This window comes from Peromyscus eremicus, chromosome X (assembly GCF_949786415.1).
Source record: "Peromyscus eremicus chromosome X, PerEre_H2_v1, whole genome shotgun sequence".
Classification (NCBI taxonomy): domain Eukaryota; kingdom Metazoa; phylum Chordata; class Mammalia; order Rodentia; family Cricetidae; genus Peromyscus; species Peromyscus eremicus.
The window spans coordinates 98,514,625-98,542,571 of NC_081439.1; the positions used below are offsets into that span (position 1 = coordinate 98,514,625).

Consider the following 27,947-nt stretch of genomic DNA (forward strand, 5'->3'; position numbering starts at 1 on the left):
TGTCTGTCTGTCTCTCTTACACACACACACGCACACACACACACACACACACACACGAAGTTATGCTACTTGTACTCACAGTGCTCCCCACAAGAGCCATAGACTATCTAACACAAGCCCCAGTACCAGTGTTGTGTGTCAAAATTTTTTTTTTCTGGGGAGATGCAACACACACATCTACTCACCCCAGATAAGCAGCCCATGACAGACCAAGGTTTGGATACCACTGAAGTCCAACTTGGTGAACCAGTAAGTTTTATTGGTTTTACTTACAAGATTATGGGTGAGGAGTTACTTACAGGAGCAGAAACGACTCAAAGATGGCTGCATCACCAAAGCCCACCCCAGCATGGGCGACAGCTCACAAAAGCCGGGAACCTGGAGCACACTGCATAGCCTGCAGGCAGCTCAACAGGTTGGAGAGGGTCCTTTCTGAGTGACTCAGTTGGTCTAAATCCCTTCCGGGCAGCTGAGCTGGTTTCTGCTTCCTCTAGGCAGCTGGCCTGGTCTCAGGGTCTTCTTTGTAGCTTGACTCTGCTCTTCTGAGAGGGACTCTCAGTTTTTATTGATTACTGTGGCAGGGAGGGGCCTAGTGAATCCCATCAGTTTCAGCGACCTCCTGAGGCTATTTTGAGTAGTTTACCTTCCTGCTTAAGGAGCTTCCTGCAGGATGGAATGTTTCAGTCTTGGAGGAGACGGTTATATGACAACCAAGCATGAAGTAGTTGGTCAGGCTAGTCCAAGTGACTTCCAAGACAATATAGACTATCGCTGTTGCCCTTGGTTGCCTCTCAGAGGTTGAGAGTAATTCTCTATTGCCGAAGACACCACACACTTCAGACACAGGACTTCAGTGATCTTGAAAGACTTCCAGCTGGCCCTAATCTGAAAGTCTCCCTCCTGCAGTCTAGTTTTCATAGTACCATAAAGTGCTATGTAAGCTGCCAAGGGAGGGAAGCAGTCAATAGTCCCATCCAACAGTGATGTGATGCCTGTGAACTACAATGACCAGCATAACAAGCTATCCATAAAAGTGTGATAGTGGCGCTCATATCTTGGTGGTAAATCAACAGCTGTCTCATTGGATGTAAGGCTACTCAACAGGAGGGAAATCATGTCTGGTACTAGAAACCTAGGTAACTACCTGGGGCTAGTGATGCCATGGATATTAGAGGGGAACCTTCTACAGGCTCTGTTCTAGACACCATAATTCCTAACTGCATTCCAAAACTTCTTTGTATATCCACAGATAAGTGCAGCTCTCACCCCCTCATTAAAGAAACTTCTCATTACAGCAAACAGAGACAATTCCAGAAAACCATAACTGGTCATAGTGCAGAGATCATTGGCTCTTGGGGAGCCCAGTACCAACGGATACATCTACAACACAATTCCTGCACCTAAGGCTTAGGGACATCACAGAAAAGGTGTGCTGGCTAGTTTTATATCAGTCTGATACAAGCTAGAATCATATGAGAGGAGGGAACCTCAATTGAGAAAATGCTTCCAAACGATGGGGCAGTACGCAAGCCTGTAGGACATTTTCTTCATTAGTGATTGATGGGGGAGGACTCATCCCATTTTGGGTGTTGCCACCCTGGGCTGGTAGTCCCGGGTGCTCTAAGATGACAGACTGAGCAAGCCAGTAAGCAGCCGTCCTCTGTGGCCTCTGCATCAGCTCCTGTCTCCAGGTTTCTGCTCTGACTTCCTTCAGTGTGGAAATGTAAGCCAAATAAACCCTTTCCTCCCTAACTTGCTTTTGGTCGTGATATTTCATCATAGCAATAGCAACCCTAACCAAGACAAGAGAGGATGGAAAGATGGTAAGAGCTGGAAGGCCAGGAAGTCTGCTGTGAGATTGTGTATCCTAGAAATGGCAGGGAAGCTACCCCCATGATACGTCTACAGTATGGCTGCCTAAACAAGACCTGCACAATGACAATATCAATAGACATGCTAATGTGGAAGGGGCAATCTAATGGGGTCCCGTCCCTAGACAAAGAACTACAGGCAACTAATGACTGCTGAGAGAGGGAGAATTAGCCTCTACCAGGGATGAGCCCCCTAATTGGTTATCCAATACCAAGTGGTCAGCCCTGAAATCATATATACGCAAGCGACACTAAGTGGACTCAGAATGTTGCATTTATATATCTATGCACACACACACGTAGCAAAAATAAAAAAAAAAAAAGAATCCATCAGTTTGAGAGGGAGTGAAGGAGGAAGAGAGGTGTTGGAGGAAGGAAAGGTTAGGGGATAATGATGTAATATTAAAAGATTTTAATTTTAAAAAATAGTTGGGCATGGTGTTGCACACCTGTAATCCCAGCATTTGGGAGACTTCAGCGGGAAGATGACTAGTTCAAGGCATGGTATGCTACAAATCAAAAAGAGAACAAGAAACAAAGCCACACTGATGTGACACCCAAAGTCTCCAGTGTATGTTAGGGATTACTCTTCATATTAAACGCTCCGTAAGTACAAACCTGTACCTGTATTTATCATTCTGGTACTACAGAATGGTGTCACTAGGCTAAACATCCTGTGTTCTGGCTATTTACCTCACCCCTCTCTATTTTCTAAGTTATGAGGAAATAGTCAAAACTCAATTTAAATACAAAAAAATCATTTTATATGTCCATCTTACATTATGATGAGAGAAGTGTTTGAAAAGAACAGGCTGGGATGGGACGGTGCAGGGGAAAGAAGCTAAAAGCAAAATCAAGAAGAAAGAGTGAATTCAAAGATGTGCATGCTGTTGAGGAAAATGGCACACAAGTGCAGAGGGAAAAGGAGGCGCTGCTTACTTCCCAAGATGAGTGCTCTGATCTGAGCATCTTAAATGTCAGAGGCAAGCCCTTCCATTAAGCTCCTGCTTCATCAGCAATTCACCCAGCCATCTTTTCGTTGTGTTGTGTTTTGAGGGTCTCACCACATAATCATGGCTGAAATGAAACTCACTACATAGACCAGGCTGGCCTCAGACTCACAGAAATCCACCTGCCTCTGCTTCCTGAATGCTCGGATTAAAGGTGTGTGCTGCCATGCCTGGCTCCCATCCATTTGTTTTTATGTTGTGGGATATTATTTTAACTATTAAAGATGTGTTACATTTGTTTATGCTGCATTTGTTTAATTATGTAAAGACGTATTGCTGTTTCCACCTTGCCTACCTAAGGCATCTGATTGGTGTAATAAAAAGCTGAACAGCCAATAGCTAGGCAGAAAAGGCATAGGCGGGGCTGGCAGGCAGAGAGAATAAATAGGAGGAGAAATCTAGGCTCAAGAGAGAAGAAGGAGGGGAGAATGAGAGAGACATGCTTGGGGCCAGAAGCCAGTCAGCCACCAGCCAGCCAGACACAGATACAGTAAGAAAGTAAGATACACAGAAAGAAAGAAGTTAAAAAGCCCCAAGGCAAAATGTAGATAAAGAGAAACATTAAAATAAGAGCTAAGGCCCAGCATTCATAACTAATAAGAAGTCTCTGTGTCATGTTTTGGGACCAGGTTGGTGGCCGAAAAGAAAGTTTTTTAGGTTCTTGAGAATGATAAAAGGTTTTTCTTCTTTCTTTTATTTTTAAGATTGTAATAGAATTACATCATTTCCCCTTCCCTTTCCTCCTCCTTCCAAACCCTCCCATAAACCCCTCCTTGTTCTCTTTCACATTCCTGGTTCTTTTCAGGTTATATTTCATGGTTATATACAGATATGTTTGTGTATATATATACATATTCCCAAGTATAACTTGCTCGGTCTGTATAATATTCCTTGTGTGTATGTTTTCAGGGATGACTGTTCGGTATTAAATAACCAATTGGTGTGCTCTTCCCTAGGGAAGGCTATTTTTCCCACTCAGTTTCCTGTAGTTATTTGTGAGCATGTCTGTTGTTGTTGGCCTTTTCAGCTTACGTTTCAGTCATGTTGGTGAGATTTTATGGGTGTAGCTTCTGAAATTACTAAGAGAGGCGGTCTTGTAGCAAACTCCCTGATCTTCTAGCTCTTAGACTCTTTCCACCCCGTCTTCCAAAATATTCCTTGAGCCTTAGGTGCAGGAATTGTTTCATAGGTCTATCAGCTGGATCAGATTCCATAATCTTGCATTTTGATTGGTTGTGGTTTTCTGTAGTAATCTCTGTTGCAATACAAAGGTTCCCTGATGAGGGATGAGGGCTACACTTATCTATTGGGATAAGGACAGATGTTTAGAGTGTAGTTAGGGATTATGCTGGTTTAGTAAAGTGGCATTTGTTTGTAGGCTCTCCTAAAATGAGATTTGTAAATATAGTCAATCTAGGAAGTTTCATTAACTCCTTCTGGCCTGAAGAAACCATATAATCAATTCTTGTTTCTGGGAAATAAGTAATATCATATCAGTTCTTGTTTCTGGGAACTAATATAGTTCTTGCTTATTTTGTCTTTTGAGACAGGTTCATTATTATTATTATTATTATTATTATTACTATTGAAAATAGATTCTTCTCTTATACAATACATTCTGATCAGTTTCCCCTCCCTCCACTCCTTCCTCTCCCGAAGATCCACCTCCCCTCCATTTCCCTTCAGAAAAGAGTAGGCCTCTAAGAGACAACAACCAAACATGACAAAAAGAAGGTACAATAAGACAAGGCAAAAAGCCCTCACACAGAGGCTGCATAAGACAATCCAACAGGAAGAAAAGAGTCCCAAGAGCAGGCAAAAGAGTCAAAAACACACCAAGTCCCACAGTTATGAGTCCCACAAAAGACCAAGCTAACAGCCACAGCATATACACAGAGGACCTGGTGCAACCTCTACAGGCCCAGTGCTTGCTGTTTCAGTCTCTGTGAGCCCATATGTGCCCTGGTTAGTTCTTTCAGTGGACCATGTTCTTCTGCTGTCCTCCATCCCTGCTGACTCCTACAATCTTTCCACCACCTTTGCTGCAGGATTCCATAAGCTCTAAGGGGAGGGATCCAAAGGAGACTGCCAGTTTAGACTCTCTATCCACATAGTGTCTGGCTGTGGGTCTCTGCACCTGCTCCCATCTGCTGCTTGGGAATGGTCTCTGATGACAACTGGACAAGGCACTAATTGATGAGTATAACAGAATATCATTAGGAATCATTTCATTGTTTTTTTTAGACCAGTCATGTTTAGTTTTACCCCATGTCTCTGGGCAATCCAGTTTCTGGTTCCTGGCCATCTAAGCCGTGTTGGGCACAGGCTCCCTCCCGTGGAATGGACTTAAAGTTAAACCAGATGTTGGTTGGCTATTCCCACAAGTTCTTCACCACCATTGCCCCAGCACATCTTGCAGGCTGGACAGATTGTAGGTCAAAGGTTTTGTGGCTGGGTTGGTGTCCATGTTTCTCTTTCTGTAGCCAGCAGAATACCTTCCCACACCAAAGAGAATAGAACATAGGAAGAAGGCTCCGTGCAGGCACCAGCTCAACTTCTCCACGTTCAATGAGTCCTGTGGATGTTGTCCTCGGCAGTGGGGTGCTGCTGTTAGTTTTTGGAGAGCAACCCTCTGTCCTAGCATCAGCCTGGGTTGTTTGGAGATCTCCATGGGACCCCTTCTGCCAACAACTCAACCAAATGCATCCCAGTCCCACCACTGGAAGCCTTGCTTGGCTACAAGAGATGACCAGTTTAGGCTCTGTATTCCCCATGACTAGGTGTCTTCACTAGGGTCTTCTTCATAGATACCAGGAAGTTTCCACTGCACTAGGTTTCCACTCTCTGAAATATCCCCCAATTCCGACCATCTCTCTCCTGAACGCTCTCCCTTAATTCCATCCTCCTCCATCCCTCCTGCTCCCAAGTCCACCGCAAAATCTATTCTATTTCCCCTTCCTGGGGAGATCCATGTGTCCCCCTAGAGCCCTCCTCTTTATCCAACCTCTTGGTTATCATTTACTTAACTACTAATATCTACTTATAAGTGACTACATACCATATTTGAGGCAGATTCTTATATAGCCCAGGTTGGCATTGAACTACTTATCCTCCTGCCTTTAGCTCCCAACTGTTGAGATTACAAGGTATGTACCACCACACTGGCTCTAAAGTGCCTACTAGTTCTGTGAACACATGATTCATTCCTTCATTGAAACCCGAAAGAAATCCAAGGACCAGAAGACACTGAGAAAAAAGATTTAAGTTCTGCTTCTTAATATAAATACTGGAAATGTTAAATGTTAGAAAGCTTATGTGATATGGGTTAAAAGTAGGTGGTTGTAGCAGCTATATTAATATGTGACTGAAAGAGCAAGGGGTGGACTGGCAGCCATTTTCAGATTGTTCCTTTGGGGGATTCTGCTTGTTTGTTTTTAGACAGCCTTGGCTGTCCTGGAACTAACTGTAGACCAGGCTGGCCTTGAACTCACAGAGACCCACCTGCCTCTGCCTCCTGAGTGCTGGGATTAAAGGCATGTGCCACTGCCGCCTGGCTTTCTTTGGGGAATTCTTTTTTTTTTTTTTTTTTTTTCGAGACAGGGTTTCTCTGTGTAGTTTTGGTGCCTGTCCTGGAACTCACTTGGTAGCCCAGGCTGGCCTCGAACTCACAGAGATCCGCCTGGCTCTGCCTCCCGAGTGCTGGGATTAAAGGCGTGCGCCACTGCCGCCCGGCTCTCTTTGGGGAATTCTTGCTGGCAGTCTCATGGGTTTTGAACTTTGGTGAGACTGCACTGTGGCCTGCCTTCCTCTTTTGTCCCCCCCCCCCCCCGACCTCCTGCATTTCGGAGTGTCCTGTTTTCCCATGCTTTCATAGTGATATTCTGCCAGCTTTATTCATGGTTGTTTCTCTCTTAAGTAGCCTTTGGATCCAACTTCCATGTGTGACCAGTGAAAGGGAAGGACGGGTATCAGTGTGTCTTGCACTGGTGCTGGGAGATAGATTGCCTTTCTGTTCCTCTGAAAACACATGTTCTTGACAGTTGAGTATGGGGCTGTGGAGGGTGAGCTTCTCCAAGCCTGGGTCAAATCTTGCCTTTCATTGACCTCAGTGAATGCCAGTTAATGGAAAAATAGGATCAGGGTTCACCCTATGGAATCATTGCTTAATATTGTAGATGACTCATTGAAATTAGTGTGTTAGAAAATCATTTCCAGATGTGTAGCAGAAACTTTTCCAAAAGGAAGAAATCAACGCTGGAAAACTGGGTTAGTTTTCTTTCTTTTAAATAATCTCAGAGCCAGAGTTAGTCAGTTCTTCTTGTTTGTGGTTTGTCAGCGTTTATTTGGGGTTCTCGGTGGTAAGATCCTATTCACATATTTTTTAGAATGATATCCACAAAAGTGAGGCCTGTCCCCAGGCTGCCCCTTTATCCCATGTTACCTTCTGTCCTCTTCAAGTCTCCCCATATTTTCATAATGATCCCTAGTTCTGGCCTTGTTCGTTATCATCATCAGTGAGCATTTGTTGTGCATTCCTATGGGAATGTTTCTTCTCGCTAGGTGCTGTGAAGGATGGGAGAATACCATAGTGGCAGAGTAGGAACAGAATGGGTAACACAGTAAGTGGCTGCTCTGGTGTCTGGGTTGGAAAACCACTTTCTATCTATAGAATATGGGAAAGTTAACTTTAGCATCTCTGTTTCTTTATTTATACAAGGGGAGCAGTAGTAATAATAATCTGAATGAGGTCATCCCTTGCAAACACTCCACATCGTTCTCCTCTCAGTTGACTGTGTGTGTAGTTTTGTGTGAAGGAGGAACGGGAGATCTGACTTGCAGATGGATGCTCTCCAGGAAGCCATCACAGTGTTAGGGTTTTACACTTCCTTCTTTAGGATACTTCACTCCAGTAGGGAATTCGTGGGCTTCTCACATTCAGTGAAGTTTTGATTGAGCCCTGGAAAAAGAGGTACTGTGTTGGCATCTGCTTGCAAACAACAGACGACAGATTTTGTAACTTGTGCACCAGTCAGAAGGGAAGTATTGGTCAGTAGCACAGCCTGGAGCTCTAGCAAAATCCAAGTCCTCTCTAATAAGGTGGTTTTGGTAAATAAAAACTTACGTTTCTGTCTTGCTCATTTTCCGTGACTTACCTTGTCTCACATTATAGTTGAACAGTTTCCTACTGAATGTGTATTCTCTCAGGAGATCTCAAAGACAGCAGCAGCAAGCATGCTTATGTGCTAGGTAGGATCTAGGCCCCCCAATTCCTGAACTTGAAAAACTTCATTAGAAAAGGAAAAGATGATGAACATTGCTATTCCATAGATTTACAGATTTCTCTCATTTCCTTCTATTTCTGCTTCTGTTCTCTCAAACCCTGCAACTGGGGACAGAACCCAGGGCCTCACACCTGCGAGGCAAACATTCTACAAGTGAGTCTTATACAGCCTCTCTACTGGTTTTGAAGCGTTAAAATGTTTAGGAACTCATAAAAGTGCTACAGAAATTTCTGTAGTGGTCAGGAGTGTGCACTTCACGGTTAAGAAGCCCTGCCTTTGAATCCCTACCATATTACTTTTCTATCACTGCATGGCATATTACTACAAATCTAGCAGCTTAAAATAGTGCACACTTACTTGGTCCCAGTTTCTCTGGGGCAGGAGCATGGGCAGGGCTCAGTGGAAGACGCTCCTCTGAGGCCACAGGTGTTGGTAGCACTGTCATCTGCAGGCCTAGAGGCTTTTTCCAAGCTCGTGCAGGTTGGCAGAATTCAGTTTCATAATTCAGTGGTTAGTTGTAGGAACTGATCCCATTTGCTGGCTGGCAGCTGGCGGCCTCCATCAGAATGGTGTCAGTCCCAGCCTGTTGGCTGCCTTATTCCATGGCGGTCTATTGGTCCAAACTCAGCAGGTGAGTCTTTCTCTTCAAGACAAGCCCTGTCCATCTTCTAGGAATCATCTAATTCAGTTAGGCCTCCTTTTGATGGGCTCAAAGTCAATTATTTGGTAACCTAATTGGGGGAGCAGTATTTCCTAATAGTCACAGTTCCCACTTACATGTAAGAGGCAGGTAGACTGCAGAACAGTCCTAGGGAGCATCCTAGAACTCCACTGTAGCAGCTCCATCAGTCACTTGGGCAAGTTGCCTAAGCTCTCTTCTTCTGTTTTCCCATTGATAAAATAGGAGTTGTGGTAGTATTCTCCACCTCATGAGGTTGTTGCTAGAACTGCATGAAATGACACATGTAATGAAATGCATCTCAGCATAGCCCCAGTACTAATGGAGCTTTCCATAAACACCAGAGTCGTAGCACAGAAGCGTCTGCTTTTCTTTCTCTCCTACCTTGTCTTTATTCCTACCCGTAATGAAATGGTTTTGAGGGCGAAGCTTATGCTAACATGCTACAAATGTTCAGGGTTTCCCCCTAGTCATTTGCATTACTTCAAAGAGAGATGACACACACCTGTAATCCCAGCGCTAGGGAGGCTCAAAGGGGATGATTGTGAGTTCCCAGCCAGCTTGAGCTACAGAGTGGGACCCTGTGTCAAACCAAAAAAGGAAAAGATAAAAAAGTTCTTAATATTTAGCACTCAGTTTTCTTAGTTATTTGTGTTAGGATGTCCAGGTGACAGCCTTTCTAGAAGTTTCTAACTTGATTATTTGCTAAGTGAACACATAGAGATAATTTGGTTCCTGATTTTCTCCCTGTGTGAGGTGTGTTTCTTAGATAACATAAAACTTTCAGATGTTAGTCTGCCTATAAAAAAACAGTTTGGAGCCAGGTGTAGTGGGACATACATTTAATCCCAGCACTCAGGAGGCAAAAGCAGGCAGATCTGTGTGAATTTGAGGCCAGAGGCCAGCGTGTTCTGCACTGTGAGTTCTAGAACAGCCAGAGCTACATAGTGAGACCCTGTCTTGAAAACCCAAACCCAAAACCAAACAAACAAAAGAAAACGAGTTTGGTAGGTCAGTGGTCTGTAATTGACAGTACTGTTTTTTTTTTTTTTTTTTTTTTTTTTTTTTTTTTTTTTTTTTTTTTTTTGTGTGTGTGTGTGTGTGTGTGTGTGTATGTGCATGCCCGCGTGTGTATGCATGTTTGTATGTGTGTGGGCACACATATTTGCAGGTGTGTATGCACTCAACATGTGGAGGCCCGAGGTTGGTGTCTAGTGTCTTCCCTGACCATTCTCAGCTTGTGTTTATTGAGGCAGAGTCTCTTGCTAGATCCAGAGCTGGCCAGTTCTAATCAGTATAGGTAGCCAGCTTGTCCCAGAGAGCCCCTGTGTCTGACTCCTGGCTTTCACTTATGTGCTGAGGAGCCGAATTCTAGTCCTCATGCTTGGCGTGGGGTGGGGTGGGGTGCTGGAAATATGGCTTAGCACTCACAGTTCAATCATGAAGACTGGATTTCAGAACCCATCTAAGCATCCTCTAAACACTTGTAACTCTAGCTCTGAGAGTTCTGATATTCTCTTTGGCCCCTGTGCACACAGGTGCACACGTGTGAATACATACATACATAAATAAATCTTTTTGAAGATAGCAATATTTAAAACCTGCCATGTGTTTCTAACCTATAGACTAAGGACATTGAAGTTCTAGAAATGTGCACACAGTCTATTCACATGAACTACTGAGCCATGGCCGTTTTAGGGGATTTGAGTATGAGCACATGGCCATCCTTAGAAGAAATTGAGTGTAACTCCTTTCTCACTGTCCAGAGGAATTATGCTTCAACAATAGTTAGAAAATGACCCCCCATATGACAAACACTTATTTAGAAGGCCCATTTTGCAAGCAAGAGAGGGGGATAGGATAGAGAGATGTAAAGAGAAAAGAGAAAGGGGCAGAGAGGTAAGAAAAAGGCAGTGCCTAGGGCTTGGACTCCAGCTCAGTGGTGGAGCACTTGGCTGGCATGGTGAATCCTGGCTTCTGAGTGACTGATGCTGGATGGGGTGTTATCCCGGTACTTGGGAAGCCAAAGGAGGAAGGTCTTGAATTTGAGGCCAGACCACCCCACATTGTGAGACCACGTGTCAACAAACAAACCGAAACGAAAGGGTTGGCCTGCAGTTCAGAAGCTGAATCACTTCTGATGGATTTGATTCTTCACGGCAGAAATACACCTGGGTGCCCCCCCTTTTCACAATAATGACAAATACTCTCTTCAGTGCTGGCAATTCTGAGGCTTTGTGTATTTAAGGACTGCTTAGAAAAAGGGAGCTGATGAAACTGAGGAACCATGTAAGATCCCATGTCTCCATCACTTTGCCTGCACCCAATGCGCTCAGCGCCATAACCAGTATGGGTTCCCTTTCTGTGGCTTTCACGAATCCACCAAGATTCAATAGCATTAGCTGCTCCAAAGAGGAACCTAGAGGGAAGGAGTCATGAGTTTGTAATCTTAAGAGAAAGACCTTGGTGCTTGCTCCTTTTCCAAGGAAGCCGTAAAGCTTCGATTTCTCATAAAGCCTGAAAACAGTAGAGACCAGTTTCTCCAGATTGTCTGTTGGATCTTGAAATTTTTTTCCCCAGACTTTCTTTAAGAAACAAAATTGAGGCTGAGCATGGTAGTAGACAGTGATCTTAGGACTCCGGAGTGAGCATTCAAGGTCAGCTCCAGGCTATGTACTGAGTACATCGTAGACATTCAGGCTACAAAGCAAAGAGCCTGTCTTTTAAAACAAAAAGAGACTGGGATTTAGTGGCACACATCTGGAATCCTAGCATTTAGGAGGTGGAGACATTAGGATCACTATCAGTTTAAGGCTAGCTTGGACCAGCCTGGGCTACACAGCAAAACTCTGTTTCAAAACAAAACAAAACCAAAGCCCAGTATTTTTGTTCCCATGAGAGGTCACTAGCCAGAGAGTGAAAAGGCAACCCACAAAATGGTCGGAAAAATTTGCCACACACATATCTGCAAAGGGACTAACATCTAGAACACAGGAAGAACTCCTCCAACTCAGCAACTATGGAAAAGCCTTGCTTTTAAACAAGCAAAGGAGTTAAATAGACACTGCTGCTCAATAATTATGGAGACACAGCAGAATTCCGATGCCATGCCATGCCACCTATATCCCCTCCAAAAAAGGACCCTACACCATAGCAAGTGTGAAGATGTGGAGAAACTGGACGTTCGTCTGTTGCTGTTGAGAACTGAAAATACTATAACTGCTGTGAAAAATAACTTAGTGGTTCCTCAGAAACTTAAATATAGAATTGCCTCTAGGTAGAAATAGGAACTCCTCACCAAAGAACTGAAACAGAGACTCCAAAAAATAATCTGTGTATTAAGGTTCATAGCTGCATTACTCACAGTTGCCAAAAGTTGGAAACATTCTAGGTGAACACAAAACCAAAATGTGGTATATATGTGCAGTGGGGATGTTACTCAGTTTTACAAAATGAAATTCTAACATATGTGGCAGGATGGGCGAATCTTGAAAGCATCATGCAGGTGGTACAAACCAGACAGAAAAAGACAATTCCAATTATAAGGTATGTTGATGAGGCAAACACATAGAAATAGAACATAGGGATTATCAGGGACTAGCAGGAACAGTGGAGAGGTGATGTTTAATGACTGGGGTTTCTGATGGATAATTTAAAGTTTGGAAATTAGTCATTCAATGACTACTCTATTTTGGTAATTTGGATTTTGAGACACGGTGTTGCCATGTAACCCAGGGTGGTTTCAACCTCTCAATCCCCCTGCCTCAGATTCCTGAGTGCTGGAGTTAGAGATGTGCATCACTGCACATGGCAGTGGGAGTGTACTTACTACCACAGAAATGTACCCTTAAAAGGATGAACGTGATAGATAAATAGTATGTAGATTTTCCCCACAATAATAACCCTCCTCAAGTTTAGTCCTTGTATGTTTTTGGATTGTACCAGGAATACTTAGTGTTAGAAGTCTCTGAGGGAAACCCAGACACTGAAAGGGAAAAATCATCACGTCCACATCCACCACTCTGAAGAAGTAAAGCTGATGTTCTAATTTCACCATATTTATTCTTAACCACCTTGCCTTTGTCAGTAAAGTTAAGTCATTTTCCACCACTTCCTGTGTAAGGGGCACACCGCCATCTACTTCGTCCCTAGTGAACCTTCACAGTCTTCATCCACTGTTAGAGGAGAAATAGAAAAGGCCTCAGAGTCGAGACAAGCGTCGCTGCCGTGGCTGGCATTCACTCACTCAGGCTGTCCTCAGCAGCAGTGGTTCTCGGGCTGTGGCCACACCATGGGAGCAGAGCAGCTGGGATCAGCAAGGCTGGCTCCCAGCTACAGTAGCATGAACAGTATCTGACAGGGTGGGGACGTCTGTGGCTATTGTCAGACGACACACAGAGAACCGCAGCTGCGGTTCACATTGCAGAGGTAGATTCAACACCTCATTATGCCAAGTGGGGCTCTTGGTTCCAGAGGGATGCTGAAGACTCCTACTGTCCTTTCAGCTCTGAGTTCTGCTCTGCCCACTTGTGTTTCTCTCCCCGCCTTACAGTGGATAGTCTGGGAAAGGGAATGTGCTTCAGGAACCTAAGGAGACTGACCGCCTGTGTGTGGGTTGACCATTTGGCTTAAAGCTGGAACGTGGTCACTGCCAGTTCACCAGAAAGCAGGGGCAAGTCCCTGATCTGCCTGGGGGCTGTAGCGCCTACAGTGGGTGACAGTGGGTTCCTGAGTGCTTTACAGCTCCTCCTGGGTGAGCCCTGGCTTCTCTTTCAGAGAAAGTGCCTAGTGGCAAAGGAAGGAAGAGAAACTGAAACAGTTTAGCAGGGGCCCCGGGCTGAATGTTGTAGAAAGGTATTCCACATTTCTATGGGCGCTGCCCGACTTTTGGAAAGAGCTGTCTTTGCTATCCCTCTTGACTCAGAGTATTATTGGGCTGTGGGTGTAGCTTAGTGATAGGACACTTGCCTAACAAGCGAATGATCCTGGATTTCATCCCCAGCACTACAAACCGGGAGGGGAAGGCCATGCGGCGGGGAAGGAAATCTCACCATAGGGTACACATATGTGACAATAAATCTCTCACTTGATTCAAGAAAATCAATAATCTTATTTTGCCGGAATTATCTTGATTGTGAAATATGTAGGCAGTGTTGGTGAGATAACTGCACCAAATGGGCATTCTTTGAAAAGCCACCTACATGGGAGGCCATATACTTACTCTTTAATGTCATTGATGCAAAGAAGGGGTTTACCTCACAACAAGTTTGTGACTGTATGAGAGAGATGACGAGGGCCCTTACTTGCAGTGATATTTCACATACTGTATGTTTTATCACAAGTGCATTTTGGGAGTAAAGGAAAATTTACTATTTTAAAAGCCTAGGGACCACTGAGATGGTTTGGCAGGTAAAGCTGCTGGCTGCCAGGACTGATGAGCTGAGTTTGATCCCTGGGATCCAGAAGGGGAAAGGAGAGAAGTGACTTCTACAAGTTGTCCTCTGATGGCCACGCTTGTGCCGCCACACACCTACAGACCCCTTGTCTCTGAACGATAGGAGCACTGGGTGGATGAGAGGGTAAAGGCACTTGTCACCACGCCCGACAATCGGAGTTTGATTCCCCGGGACCCAGATCCTCAAAGGAGAGATCCAATTTCTGCCAGCTCTCCACTGATCCCCGCACGGGAATGAACTGTCTGTCTGTCTGTCTGTGTCTCAATAAATTAAAAAAATAAGTAAGTAAATATAAAAATAATAAGAAACTGACTCGTACTGGTTTAATTGCTTCTCCTCAAGTCGGTAATTGGATTATTGCTGCCATCTGTCTTTGTTTTTCCCCCAGTTGATGCAAGTCCAGACATTTTAAGTGAAAAGATGCTATTTGGTAGGCTGGGGATTGCCATAGCCTATTGAAATCCTAGCAAGTTTGTTTGTTTGAGACAGAGCTCCTTATGTAGCCCTGGCATCCCTTGAACTTGTGACGCTTCTGGTTCCTCCTTCCAACTGCTGAGATCACAGGGGACCACGACCATGCCCATCAAAATGCCTAGACTTTTAAAGTTTATAGCCTTTACTTGCCTAGTGGTATGACATTCACATAGTGATTATGTTCATGGCTGTGTCTTAGAAACTAAAGGGGGTTTTTGAACACTCATCCAAAATTCCTTGTTCGCTAAAGTCTCTCTGACATCATTTGAAACATTGTGGCTACCAGAAACCAACTGGAAATCCAAATAGAAGGGAGCCGAGGACCAACAGGCAGCCTAGGCACTGAGTTGCTAAGCGACTTTTATTTTCCAAGCTGTAGTTTTGGATTCAGAATTCTTCCTTGAACGTGTTTCGCTTTTACAATTACAGAAAACCAGAGTTCTTACATAAAATAATGCAGCTTGGGTATAGGGAAGCTAGCATGGCAGTTGATCTTAACTTTTCTCAGGCCACACATTCCTTTGAGATTACCGGAAGTTCCAGACCCTTCTAGAAGGAGGTAGAGCTGTACACATGGTGCCGTCAATGACTTCTTTCCATTCATGAAAGCTCAAGTTTCCTATTCTAGGCAGGTGCTCTGTCTCTGAGCTGGATCCTCTAACTCTTTCCTAGTCTTTTGTAGGCCTGTGACACAGGTCCCTGGAGTACAGGACGCTTTGAAGGAATTAAGGCAAAGCCTTCGGGGCAGGGCTGAGAGCCCAGCGAAGCTTAGGACTTGAATCAGTGAAGAAGTAAGTCTATGAGCATCAAGTCGGGAATAGGGCATAGCAGAGAAAATGGCAAGGAGGCTGATTGGGGGCTTGGAGTGGTGGCAGCGGCGGCCGGTGTAGTTTGAAATGGCGAGGGGTGAATGAGAGCACTCTGGGCCTGTAGGCTCCAGTTCACCTGACAGTGAAAGTAGAACGCTAGCGCACTGTCATGTGGAGAGCATGGCAATTATGTCCATCTAGCTCCAGACTTTATAAGGGGGGAGGTGCAGAGAGTATTTTCGAGGACAGATAGTGGTTTTCATTGGGATAACCACTCAGTCAATGCTGTAGGGCTGAGGCCTGTAGAGGCCCCCACCCCTCATGGTAGAATTTGCAGGAGGTGGGGTAGGCACTGCAAAGTGGGAGTGCTAAGGTAAGGGAATGGGGAAGTGTTGGTTGTAGCTGAAGCCTTCCTTGCTTTCTGAGCGCGTATGACTGTACTTTGGAGTGCTTTTAGCAGGAGCAAATTAGTGAATGTTCTTGTGGGCATATTCCGCTCACAGACTAAATGTGAACTCAACAGCGGGAGAGAGAGCTGGAGGGAGAGACAGACTGATTGATTGTTTGGGAGGAAGCCTATTGAAGAAAAACACTACAACCAATATGAATGGACTTTTGCTTGGGTGGGTCATCATCTTCCTCTTGGTTTTAACTCGAATGCCCAAACTGACACCATTTTCAACTGCCCAGCCCTGGTGTTCCTTTGTGCAGGTATGCCTTGTCCTCTGAGAACTTCAGATTCAGCACTATGAATGTATCCAAAGAGTAATGTCTAAGAGTGATGTGTGAGTGCTGTTCATGCTCTTCACATGTACAGGGCAGGGCTCCTGGGTCCCTCCCTAATGAGCGTCTCTCAGTGAGTGCTCATCCTGGGAAGATTGCAAGAGGAAGACAGTCTTAATGCTGAGGGTTAGAAAGATCTTGGCAGTGGGTCTGTAGTTTCCTTAGTCACTCATTCAGGATATAATGTGGGGGAACTGGGGACCCAGCAGTGACTAAGACCAAGCCATCTCAAGGCTTTCTTTTGATGGGGAGGGGAAGGGAGGAAATTGATGAACACTGACTGCATCTGAGACCTTCGGTTGCAGGCTAGGATAGGAAAGGAAGCAAGTTACTTGGTCTGTGCTTCAGGAGGTGAGTACCACTGGATATCAGGGGCTGGCCATGTGCACCTGGATCCGTCAGGCAGCGTTACAGGGTTCTGTGATGTAGTGGAGGAGAAAACCAAGCAGAGGAATCAGGGTCAGCAAAAGTGAGATCATGTGAGCTACCAGGAGCTATGGAGAGCATAGACTGGAGGATGGGATTGGAGGCCAGATCACAAGCTGTCTTAGAGACCTTTCTCAGCAGTTTGGGTCTTACGCTGAAGGTTCTGAGAAGCCACTGAAGGAATTTATTATGAACCAACTTTCATCTCCTGAAAAGTTTAACTGATGTGGATCAAATGAGCCAATGAAGAGGTGTCGGGAACAAATTGAATTGCAGGATTGGCAGCTGATCTTTTCAGAATGAACTGTTCGGGTTAATTTAGTCTGTCACAGGGGAGATAGATGCAAGTATTCTCTCAGTGTCCTTTAAAGAAAGATTCTCTGTACAAAGTTTCTACTTGCTTTCCCTCAAGAGTTTTGTATGCAACTCTAATGAGCAGCTTTCCATAATTCAGTGTATTGCTCCTGGAAATAGAGACAGTGCGGAACATTTTCAGGCTATGTTGTCATGTTATGGATTAATTTCCATTATTATGGACCTTCTGGCTTTCAATGCATAAATATGAGTAAAACATCTGTTCATGTCATTCCCTTGCTCAAAGAGAAACAAACAAAACTCCCCACTCCTACGCTAGGAAACAGTCCGAGGTTGTTTTCTTGGTGCATGCAACCCTCCACAAATGGAACTATTTTTCTTAGTCCATGCAGCCCTCCATGAATGGACCTCTCCAGCTCAGCTCATCTGTCTCTCCCTTTGCTGCACATCAGCAAACTCATGAACTCAGCTCTCTATTCTCTGTTTATGATTTTTCCCATGCTGCCCGTACTCAACCTTGCCTGCTCTGGGATGATGATCTTCCATTGTCCAGGGAGTAGCCTACCTGCTTATTTCTCCTTCACCAGCAGAATGAATGGCTCCCTGATTGGGGGTCCACACAGCACCCTCTTTATATCTAGATCTGTTGTGGAATTCTGTCCTCCAGCCATAACATGGCCCTTGCTGTATTGAAATCTGAGCAGCTGGAGTTACCTGCACGAGGCTGTCAGGGGACTGGGCTTGCTGGCATTCCCTCACTGGGTGGAGGGAGGACTCCCGTGGCATTACTGGAGAGCTTCCTTAGGTCCTGCTTCCCTCCTCCAGGGTATAGAAGCAGTTAACAATTGCCAGGGACAGGACTTTTTTGATGATAAGTTGCCCACACTCCTGTTAAGTAACTCCAGCTAACCTCATTGCTTCACCAAGGTAGACTTGGGTTAAATCAGTTTTCTGTTCTGTCATTGGTGCCCTATTTGAAGTAAATGCACATTTATCTCTCCCCAGGAAAAGTTACTAAGGCACTATTCCAGTCCTTCCCATGTTTCATTGTAGCTCTCTGTGGGAAAGCATGGCTGTCTGCCCCCTCGGGCTCATGAGGTCACTAAGGGCCCTGTCTGCATCTTGTCCATCTTTCAGCAGTTCGTAGCTCACTGCCTGACCCATGGCTGAAGCTCAGTGAATGTGTGTGACTAAGTTAAATGTTTTACATTTTATTTTGTAAGTGCCCTGGAAGAATTCTCAGGGGATGACTGACCAGGGAGCCTCACTGGTGTAGCAGGTTGGCCAGCAAAAGTGTTGACTGAGGTAGGATCTTCTCACACATCAAAATCTAACTATGCTAATGAATAACTGGAAATGTATCTCTTAGGCGACACTGGAGGTTTTATATCTTTCTGAATGTACAAGGAAGTGAAGCTTTTTTATGTTTTAGCTTTTTTCTTAATTTTTGTTAAACTTAGCATAAGGAGTAATTGGGTTTCAGTATACTTTAGGTGTTCAAGAAACCTCTCATAAGTCTTGACCCCTAATACTTCAAATTCCCTTTCTTTGTATGTTGGTTTGGTTTTTGTTACCTCAACACAAGCAGAAGTCATCTGAGGAGAGAGAACCTCAATTGAAATTGGCCTGTAAGAAAGCCTGTGGGGCATTTTCTTGATTAATAATCGATATGGCAGGGCCTGGCCCACTGTGAGTGGTGCCGCCTCTGAACAAGTGGTTCTGGGGTGTGAGAAAACAAGCTGAGTGAGCCGTGAGAAGCAAGCCAGTAAGCAGCGTTCCTCCATGGCCTCTGCTTCAGTTCCTGCCCTGACTCCTCCATGATGAAACAGACCCTTTCCTCTCCAAGTTGCTTTTTTTGGTCAGTGTTTTATCACAGCAATAAGAAGCAAAAGTAAGACCCCTGCTGAGTGTGTGCCTGTGTGCGTGCATGCGTGCGTGTGTGTGTGTGTGTGTGTGTGTGTGTGTGTGTGTGTGTGTGTCTAGTGATAGGACATTTGTCATAGGGAAGAGAATTGGCTTAAAGAGGGAAACAAAGAGCATAGTCATGGTAGGCTATCCAAGAGATGTACCCAAAGGATGCTGGGCAGATTGAGCACCCTCCTAAGGATTGATAGAAGCTAAGCCACAGAAGAAGTAAGGCCTCATAAAGTTATGATAATGTGGACAGGGGAGTGAGGGAGGTGTTTCTGGGTATATAAGAGTTGGGGAAACAAATCAAACATATTATTAATAGGGGAGTACAAGCTGAGCTTCTTTTTTTTTTTTTAAGTTTAAGTTATTTATTTAAGCCATCTCCTCTTACGAGCAAAGGGATGGAACACTGGTGTAACGGTCACCATTTGATACAAGGAAAGATGCGCTTTCATGGTCCACACACAGAGTAATGGTCCACACACCGAGTAATGGTCCACACCAGTGCTGTGGTCCCTTGAGGTCTGGGGGAAGGTCCAGGTTCTCTTTACTCGTCTTCATAGCCAGTCAGAAGTGGGTTCACATGAGGGTTGTGGAACAGGGTATGGTTACCATCTCCCCAGGGGAAGGGCTTGGTCCTGATGCGGAGATGGGGGTAGGCGACGAACTAGGCTCTCTCGTGCTCGCCTCGCCCCGACGCGAGGAAGGCGTTGAGCATGCTCACTGCCACCCCGGGCAGCGCCACGAAGTAGGTGAGGGCCTTCCACATGCGAGTTGAACCCTCCTCGCCGTGGGCGCCACTCGACATGGGCCGCCCCACCCGTGGGAGGGCCCGGCCTGCAGCCCGGACACCCAAGACGCACACACCGCCGCCACCATCTTGGAACTCAAGCTGAGCTTCTTTAAACTAGACTAAATCAACATGGATATGATTGTAGATTGGCCACGGAGGAGGCTAATCTGCCCAGAGTGTCTGTGGGTTAATAGGGTAGTAAAATGGAGAGCCACTTTCAGGCATGTGTGCCTGTTGAGTTATAGTAGGATAGATAGGATTAACATGGGTTGGGTCACTGTGTCCTGTAATATTATACAAAGAAATAGAAAAGCTCTCAACTTTTAACAGATGTAAACTTAAGAAAAGCCAAAGGTACTTTGCCTTTATTTTCTTTAAGTAGCTTTTACAAGTGTATTATCTCATGTAGTGGTGCAGACTTCTAGGACTGGGACGAGTTAACAAAAACAAACAAACAAACAAACAAAAAAATGAGGCGGGGGTCATTTTAGTTAATGAGAAGATCCAAGATGACCAACTATGGGAAGACTAAATATTTGTTGCAGGATGCCTTTTTGTCCTGTTCAAGGTTCATTTTCAAACTGAGGCCTTTCAGTTTTCTTTAGTCTGTTATCAGAAGCAAATCAATGAGATGCACAGATCTGTGGAGCAATCCAATGTGGAAAATGTGTGGCCACGTTCTAAAGTGTAAACAGCAGTATTCTGATGCTGCTGAAGGGAATTCAGGTATTTAATTGTTTAGTTTTTCACTGACTAAATACATTTGACTTCTTTTTCTGCTGAAGAATGCCAAGTATGTTATGGCTCTGTTTATAAGTAAGGAACAAGTCAGTGAGGATTTTTTTTTTTTTGAGACAAGGTTTTCTCTATGTAGCCCTGGCTGTCCTGGAACTTGCTCTATAGATCAGACTGTCCTCAAACTCAGAGATCTACCTGCCTTTGCCTCACGAGTGCTTGGAATTAAATGTGTGTGCCACCACCATCGGGATAGTAATAACATTTTTTAAAGGTCAGAACTGACCTTGAACCCCCTGGGTTTACATAGTTCTCTGTCTGAGCTTCCCAAGTATCTGGGACTGTACAGGTGGGTCACTGCTCCTAGTGAGAATTTTCTCATAGTTTTGCAATTCAGTGGTGAGCACAAATGTCCAAGGAAGATTGAAATTAGTTGATAGTCATGGAATAAATTGTTTGTCATAAATGTGTATGTCTTGAGAACTTTTTCAAGTGTTTGCTTTTTCTGGAAAGTCATTATGTATTACCAATGAAAGGTTTTTTTTTTTTTTTTTTTTTTTTTTGCACCCCAATAAGCCTCTCCACCGACACAGCAATCCAAATCAGACCGAATTAGAAAAAGCCTTGGTTTAATGGATAAAGCGTTCCCGGGTGATTCTCCAGCCCCCCAGAGAGGAGATGGGGACCAGAGACCGGAAAACCATGTTTTCTGGGATGCAGTTCAAATACCCTGTGGGAGTGGTCTTGAGCATCTCTGGGGGAGGAGCCTATTGGCGGGCTTTGAGGGGGTGGGTTTGGGGAAAGATATGGGGGAGGGGAGTTGTGGTGGAGCTTCCACCGGAACAACCAAGGTGCATTTTTCCCTATCAATAAGGGTGTGCTAAGAATAAAAATAATATTATTCTAATTGACATCCTCTCAATTTATTCAAGCCCTTCTGTTCTTCTTACGTTTGAGTGTCATTTAAAACTTATTCCCACAAAATGAATACCAAGCCAGGAGGAACTGAATCCAAACCCAGTGGATTGAGTCAAGTTATAATTATTGACTACAATGAAGTTCGGGGTAGAGAGTTCATCAGACTTCTACTTCCCCCTTTGGAGAGAATATGGATTATTTGCATAATATCTGAGTTGGCAGTAAAGAAGACATTTGTTAAAGCAAGCATGAAACCACTTACAGAGCACGCATGTAGTCGTTTCTTCAGAATGAAATCTTCTTGAGTTTTTCAGACTAGTTCTCAAAATACATAGCAAGTAGACTTGGAAAGGGGAAGTAATTTCACATTAAATATTTCTCGTGTTAAAGTTCTAAAATTGGAAAAAATAGGGAGGGGTAGGTAGGGTTATTTTTTCTGGTTGTTTTTATGTTCAATTTTAAGTACCTTTGAAATCCCATTTTTGTTGACTCTTAGAGTTGTAAGTCATTCCTTAATTAAACCTGGGAACTGAAAATCGCTTCTGAAGGCTGCTCACTCCTCTGACCTCCTGGGTGGCCATTCTGGCTTAGAAAACTTGTTCACAAGACTGGCCTCTTTGTGTTAGGCAGCTGGCTATCCCCAGGAACCACAAAAGCTGGCTTTGGAGTTCTCACGGCTCTCTGCTAGGTTCTGTGGAGGACATTGAGATGAATTAGATACGGTCCCTTGACAATATCTTACTCTTTTTTTTTTTTTTTTTGTAATTTGATTCTTCCCCACTTGAATCTGCCAGCTCCTTTCCTCAAAGTAAAAGACCCAAGGTGTTAATCCCTACTCATTGGAGACAAATGCTAAATTGGAAGCAACAGCCGAGAAATGCAAAACTCCTTATCCAATTAAGATACAAGCTCTCCAAGTTAGCCATGCGCAGCATCAGGATAAGGAGGGAAGGCCTCACTTTGGTTAACAAAGATGGTAAGGTACTTCCAAGTTTTAGAAAGTACCAAAATGTGAAGTCCATGAAGAGAAACAAAACATGATAGGTAGGATCAAGAATGAAGAAATATTATTAAGTGTCTGTGGAGTTTAGAGTGCACTATGGGTACATAGTATGGTTAAGTCTCACTTATCCAGAGGGCCTGCACTAGCATGTTCTAATAAGGACTTCCTGTTCTGATAAGGACTGCCTGGCCTCAAACTTGTAATCTTCGGCCTCCTGAGTAGTAGGACACCAGGTCTGCCTTCTAGAGTTTATGAACAGAAGTAGAAAAGTGGAAGTGACCCGAGACTGCATATTCTCATGCAATGAAAACTTCTGATTTAAATAAATGCTAATGATGGATTTCCATGTTTTTATGTGTCAAATGGTTTTAGCACTTTGCTAGAAGCAGCACTGGCCACTGGAAGGTATGATAGAGGTGCAGGAGCCCAGTGTGGCTTTAAGTTCAGACAGTTTCTAGAATCAAGTCATGTGTCTTGGGTTTATCTGCCTTCCGCACTAGGGGGCTCCTTAATGGCAAGGTCTAATTCTTTTTATGTCCCCATCACCAGGACCTAACACAGGGGCTGGACCTTAGTAGAGACCCAAACAATGTGTCACACACTGAACCTGCTTTGTTTGCTCTCCTGCCGGAAATTCCATGCCCCCAGTGGCCATTTTGAGTGCAGAGTGTTATTTTAAGGTATTCTCTGGCGAGAAGACTAGAAATTGCTGTTGAGTGGCTGAAAGGAAGGGGGAGCTGAATGGCAAGGGGCAGTGCAGAAAGTTCCAAGTGAAGGAGGTGGTGGAACCAGGGGATGGCGTGCCTCACCTCTTTTTGAGCATGGTACTTCTTTCTCCACACTGTCCTCATCCATCAAAAAATGTTTAGCAAGTTATAGTCCCTTATGTCTGTGATCCTAGCTCTTGGGAGGATTGTTACGAGTTTGGGATACCAGCCTGGACTACAGAGTAAGACCCTTTCTCTCTCTAAAACAACAAAGGAACAAAACCAAAGAATTCAGATGTCCCTGCAACTATAGTCCTGTCTCAGAACGACAAAATGAAAATTTGGACACAATTCTTGTCTTAAACCAGACGTCGCCATGCCCTTCTTGCCCCGAAACCTACTGTGGTGGATGGGTTAGAGCAGGTGGTGGGAGGAGGGTTGGAACTGGCCCCGTGCCTCACTGCTAAGCTTTCTGCTCGCCCTCCCAATGTGATAAAGAAGGGATTCTGTGCAGCCAGTGCTCACTTTAGACTTGCAGAAGATGCATTCTCTGAATTCTTCATAAGAACTGGTTTCTAAAATAGAAGATTTACTGGTAAACTCATGACCTTTAGTATAATACCTAAGCAGAAGTAAGTCGGGCTGATTCTTGTGGTGTCTGTAGAGAAATACGAGGTTATTTGTGGTTCCAGTGCTATTATTGCTTATTGTTGTTGTTGTTGTATACATGTGTGGTGTGTATGTAGCGAGGTTTGTGCATATGTGCCATGGTGTGCATGTGTAGGTCAGAGAACAGCTCTGTAGAATAGGTTGGTTCTCTCACCTTGTGTGGGTTCCCAGATCTACCTGAGGTGGTCAGGCTTCTGTGGCTTCATTCTCAGGCCCCTTTATTGGGTCTTAAATGGGAGGATTTGTGCTTGTGTTTCTAATGATAATGTCCACAGACTTGCTAGCCGTATGTGCTTTGGGAGACACTCAGTGATTGCACTGTCAACTGTAATGCAAGCATGCCCATATTTACATATTTTAGGATTCTAGACGTGCTTTTGTATTTTGTACATGTGTAGTTAAAATGATGAAAGATCCCCACAATGGATGTGTAAGAACTGCCACAAAGAAGAATGTTCAAGTTCTGATGCTGTGGGTAGACCCTCAGTTGGGATCTGTTCTTTCTAGTCAGTTGGCCGAGAGGCATGCTGCAGCTGAATCCATGCTGATGACTTTGCTGTTTCCCCTGTACTAGAAATGATAAGATGTTCTGTTTGTGGAATTGTGCATTTCTTCCTAGTTTTAGGATTTACACACCAAAGGCAATTGAAAGTTCCACTTAGGCAGCTTAAATAAACATGAAGCAATGTGCTACATCTAAAGCCATGGTTCCAAAGTGAACGTTCAATTTTTTTTTTTACTAGAACTAGGTAAATAATGATTTCTTCTCCTTTACAGGAGGCTCAGAAAGCTTTTTTTAAAAAATGCATATTAGTGGAGATGTTTTTAGAGCTGAGATTGAGCCCAGGGTCTCATATGATAGTCCAGGCAAGCCCTCTACCACTGAGCTACATCTCCAGACTCAGTGAACATATTTGATTCTTTGAGGATTATATAAAAATACATTTAGTTTGTGAAACACTGACAAGAAAAGGAAAAGGATCAGGAGTTAGAAGATGTACTTTGGGGTTGCAGTGTAGCTCAGTCATAGAGTGCTTGCCCGCCATGAACAAGGTCCTATTTCCAACATGGCAAAAAGAGGAATCTCAGCTTGTATGGTAGTAATGGTGATTCTGCTGATACTGACTGACAGCTGAATCCTCTGGGCCACTTCCGTCATGTATAAAGTTAAAAGGATAGTAGTTTATGTGTGTGCTTGGTGGACCTTTCCTAACATCAGTGGAATGCAGTTGCCAGTGCTTTCTTAATGTTACAAAGTGATCTTTAAATGAGCAGAAAGGCAAGAAAATAATACTAAGAATACCACCAGCAAGTTATTTCAAGGGCGCTTAGGGCTCAGTGAATGAGAACGTTGAAAGACAGATCACTTTGTTTTCTTGACCCTGGTGAAAACTGAGTAGGTTCCAGATTTAGGTTGACCATTTTCTTGTCACTCCTTAGTAAGGCAAGACTGAAACATTTGCCCACTTCACTCCAGATGGTGTGAATGCCTTTTGTTTAACCTGTTACAGAACTGCATAGGAGCATACAGTGGGGCCTTGATGTTACTTGAATGATTAGTAAAGTCATATTTATTATAATGCAGGTTTCTGGGGCTATAAAAAAAGTCTTTGTAGGCTAATCATTGTACAAACTAAAAGGATAAATAAAGAACATGGAAAAGTTCTTTCTTTCCTTCATTCCTTTCTCCCCATCTTTCCCCTCCACCACCACCCCGGCTTCCTGAATCTCATTATGGATCAGGCTGACCTTGAACTTACAAAGAGACCTACCTGCCTCTGCCTCCCAAGTTCTGGGATTAAGGGCATGCTCAGCTTTCTTTTTTAATTTAAAATATTTTATTGAATATTTATACATGTATATAATGTGTTTTGATCAAACCCACCCTGGCCATGAAAAATCTGTAAGTGTGGTAAGAACTTTCTGTTTGGTAACCATAGAAGTCTAACGATAGAATGGCAAAAAAAAAAAAAAAGCAAACTCCATAAGGTTATGGACTAGATTGTTGGGAAGAATAGCTATTAAGTCTATTAAATCATGATAATTCCGTGAGTCCAAACTTTTCCTTGTTTCTGATGACTTAATTCCACTGAAGGAAAATACAGGGTTTCAGGCCTCTCTTTTGTTTCTTCTCATAGAGGTGAAGCCTAGTTCATAGGTCTAGGACAGTGGTTCTCAGCCTTCCTAACTCTGCGACACTTTAACACAGTTCCTCATGTTGTGGGGACCCCCAACCATAAAATTATTTTGTTGCTACTTCATAACTTCATAACTGAAATTTTGCTGCTGTTAGGAATTGTAATGTAAATGTCTGATATGCAGGCTATCTGATATGTGACCCCTGTGAAAGGGTCATTTGATCCCAAAGGGGTTGCGATACACATGTTGAGAACCACTCTCTTAGGGGAAAGCATTGTGGTACACAGAATAGTTACCTTAATTCTTCTAACATCTTGCTACCTGTGACAGAGGAAATGGCGACTCAGAACATTAGGTTCAATCAGTTTGAAATGAAAAGTAAAACCTTAAAAAAAAACATTTTTTATGTAGCATGGGGAAACTGTTGATTTAGTTTTAGAGAGCATATAGTTTACATCTAAACACACAATTCTTTTTGACATAGGCCTTTTCTATTAATGTGACATGAGAAAGCCAAAAGAGGAATTTCTTTTTTGTCATTTTCCTGAGTTACTTGAAGCAGATCCATGTGGAATGACCATACACAGTGGTTAATGGACACTGATTCAATAAGTTAGAGGCCGGCCCTGAGGGCTATATTTCATATATCTTATTTGTTTAACTTTGTGGGGTTGAAGATTGAACCCAGGGCCTTTTACATACTAGGTAAGTGCTCTGCTATTGAGATACACCCCAAACCCTTTTTTCAACATTTTTTTGGAGACAGGGTCTCAGTATGTACCCCTGGCTGACCTGGAATTCGCTATGTAGACCAGGCTGGCCACGAACTCAGAGTTTTGCCTGCTTCTGCCTTTTGAATGCTGGGATTAAAGGCGCGCAACACCATGCCCACCTCATTTTTCAACATTTAAGTGACACACAAAACCATGGAAATTGTACATACTAAAGGGTGCTGTGTAATGTTATAAATAAGTATATAACATGCAATGCTTAAATCATGTTAAACATATTTATCTCTTTAAACATGTATCATTTCTTTGTGGTGAAGGTTTAACATGCCATTTATTTATTTATTTATTTATCTATCTATCTATCTATCTATCTATCTATCGTTTTTCGAGACAGGGTTTCTCTGTATATCAGCCGTAGCTGTCCTGGAACTTGATTTGTAGACCAGGCTGGCCTCGAACTCACAGAGATCCACCTGCCTCTGCCGCCTGAGTGCTGGGATTAAAGGTGTGCATCACCGCTGCCTGGTTGTCTTTTTACTTTTTTTAGATTTATTTTATTATTAGTTTTTGTGTATAAGTGTTTTGCACCAGATGCATGCTTGGTGCCAAGGAAATGGTGAGCCTCTATGTGGGTGTTGGGTCCTTTGCAAGAACAAGTACTCCTAACCCAAACCAGCTTTCCAGCCCTGATTTAATATACCTTAAGTCTGAACTTTCTTTATTCAGCTTCTATTAATAAATTTGAATAATTTCATTTCAATAAAACATCCTTATTAGAAATTATTAACATATATTGTTTAAACAATTAACATGTAATTGTTTAAAATAGCATGTAGAGACATGTTTTTAACTGAGTTTGAATATCCGAAAGTTCATTCCATAATTAATGCTTGGATGCCTACCAGGCGCGGGTGTTTCAGGTGCTAGGGTTATGACCGTGAACAAATGAAAGCTTTTCTTTGGCTCCGAGGCTAGCAGCTCACAACTGAATCCCGCTGGAAGGGAAAGGCGGGGCTTCAGTCCTTCCTCCCTTTACTTCTCATAGAGATGAGGCTCGCTTCACAGGGCTAGGTTTTCTATTGTGGGAAGCTCCCTGCCTTCGAATAGTCAGAGAGGTAAAAATAGAACCCAGTATGTTCAGTGAAAGAAAATGATAGGCAGGTAGGTAGTGGAATAATCCCAGTTCAAGACCTTGCATATAATATCTTTGTGTATTTCTTCATGAGAGAACGAGAG

General features: G+C 43.7%; 1 protein-coding gene and 1 pseudogene across 1 annotated transcript in view; one reads left to right on the forward strand and one right to left on the reverse strand.

Annotated features, from left to right (window-relative positions):
* Positions 1–19,364: 19,364 nt before the first annotated feature.
* On the reverse strand, positions 19,365–19,895 carry LOC131898764 (cytochrome c oxidase subunit 6A1, mitochondrial-like; annotated as a pseudogene).
* Positions 19,896–22,386: 2,491 nt separating this feature from the next.
* Dock11 (dedicator of cytokinesis 11) overlaps positions 22,387–27,947 on the forward strand; it is a 138,366-nt gene continuing 132,805 nt past the window's right edge. The window contains exon 1 of the mRNA XM_059251530.1: positions 22,387–22,443. Coding sequence (XP_059107513.1) covers positions 22,387–22,443 — 57 coding nt within the window. The remainder of the gene's footprint in view (positions 22,444–27,947) is intronic.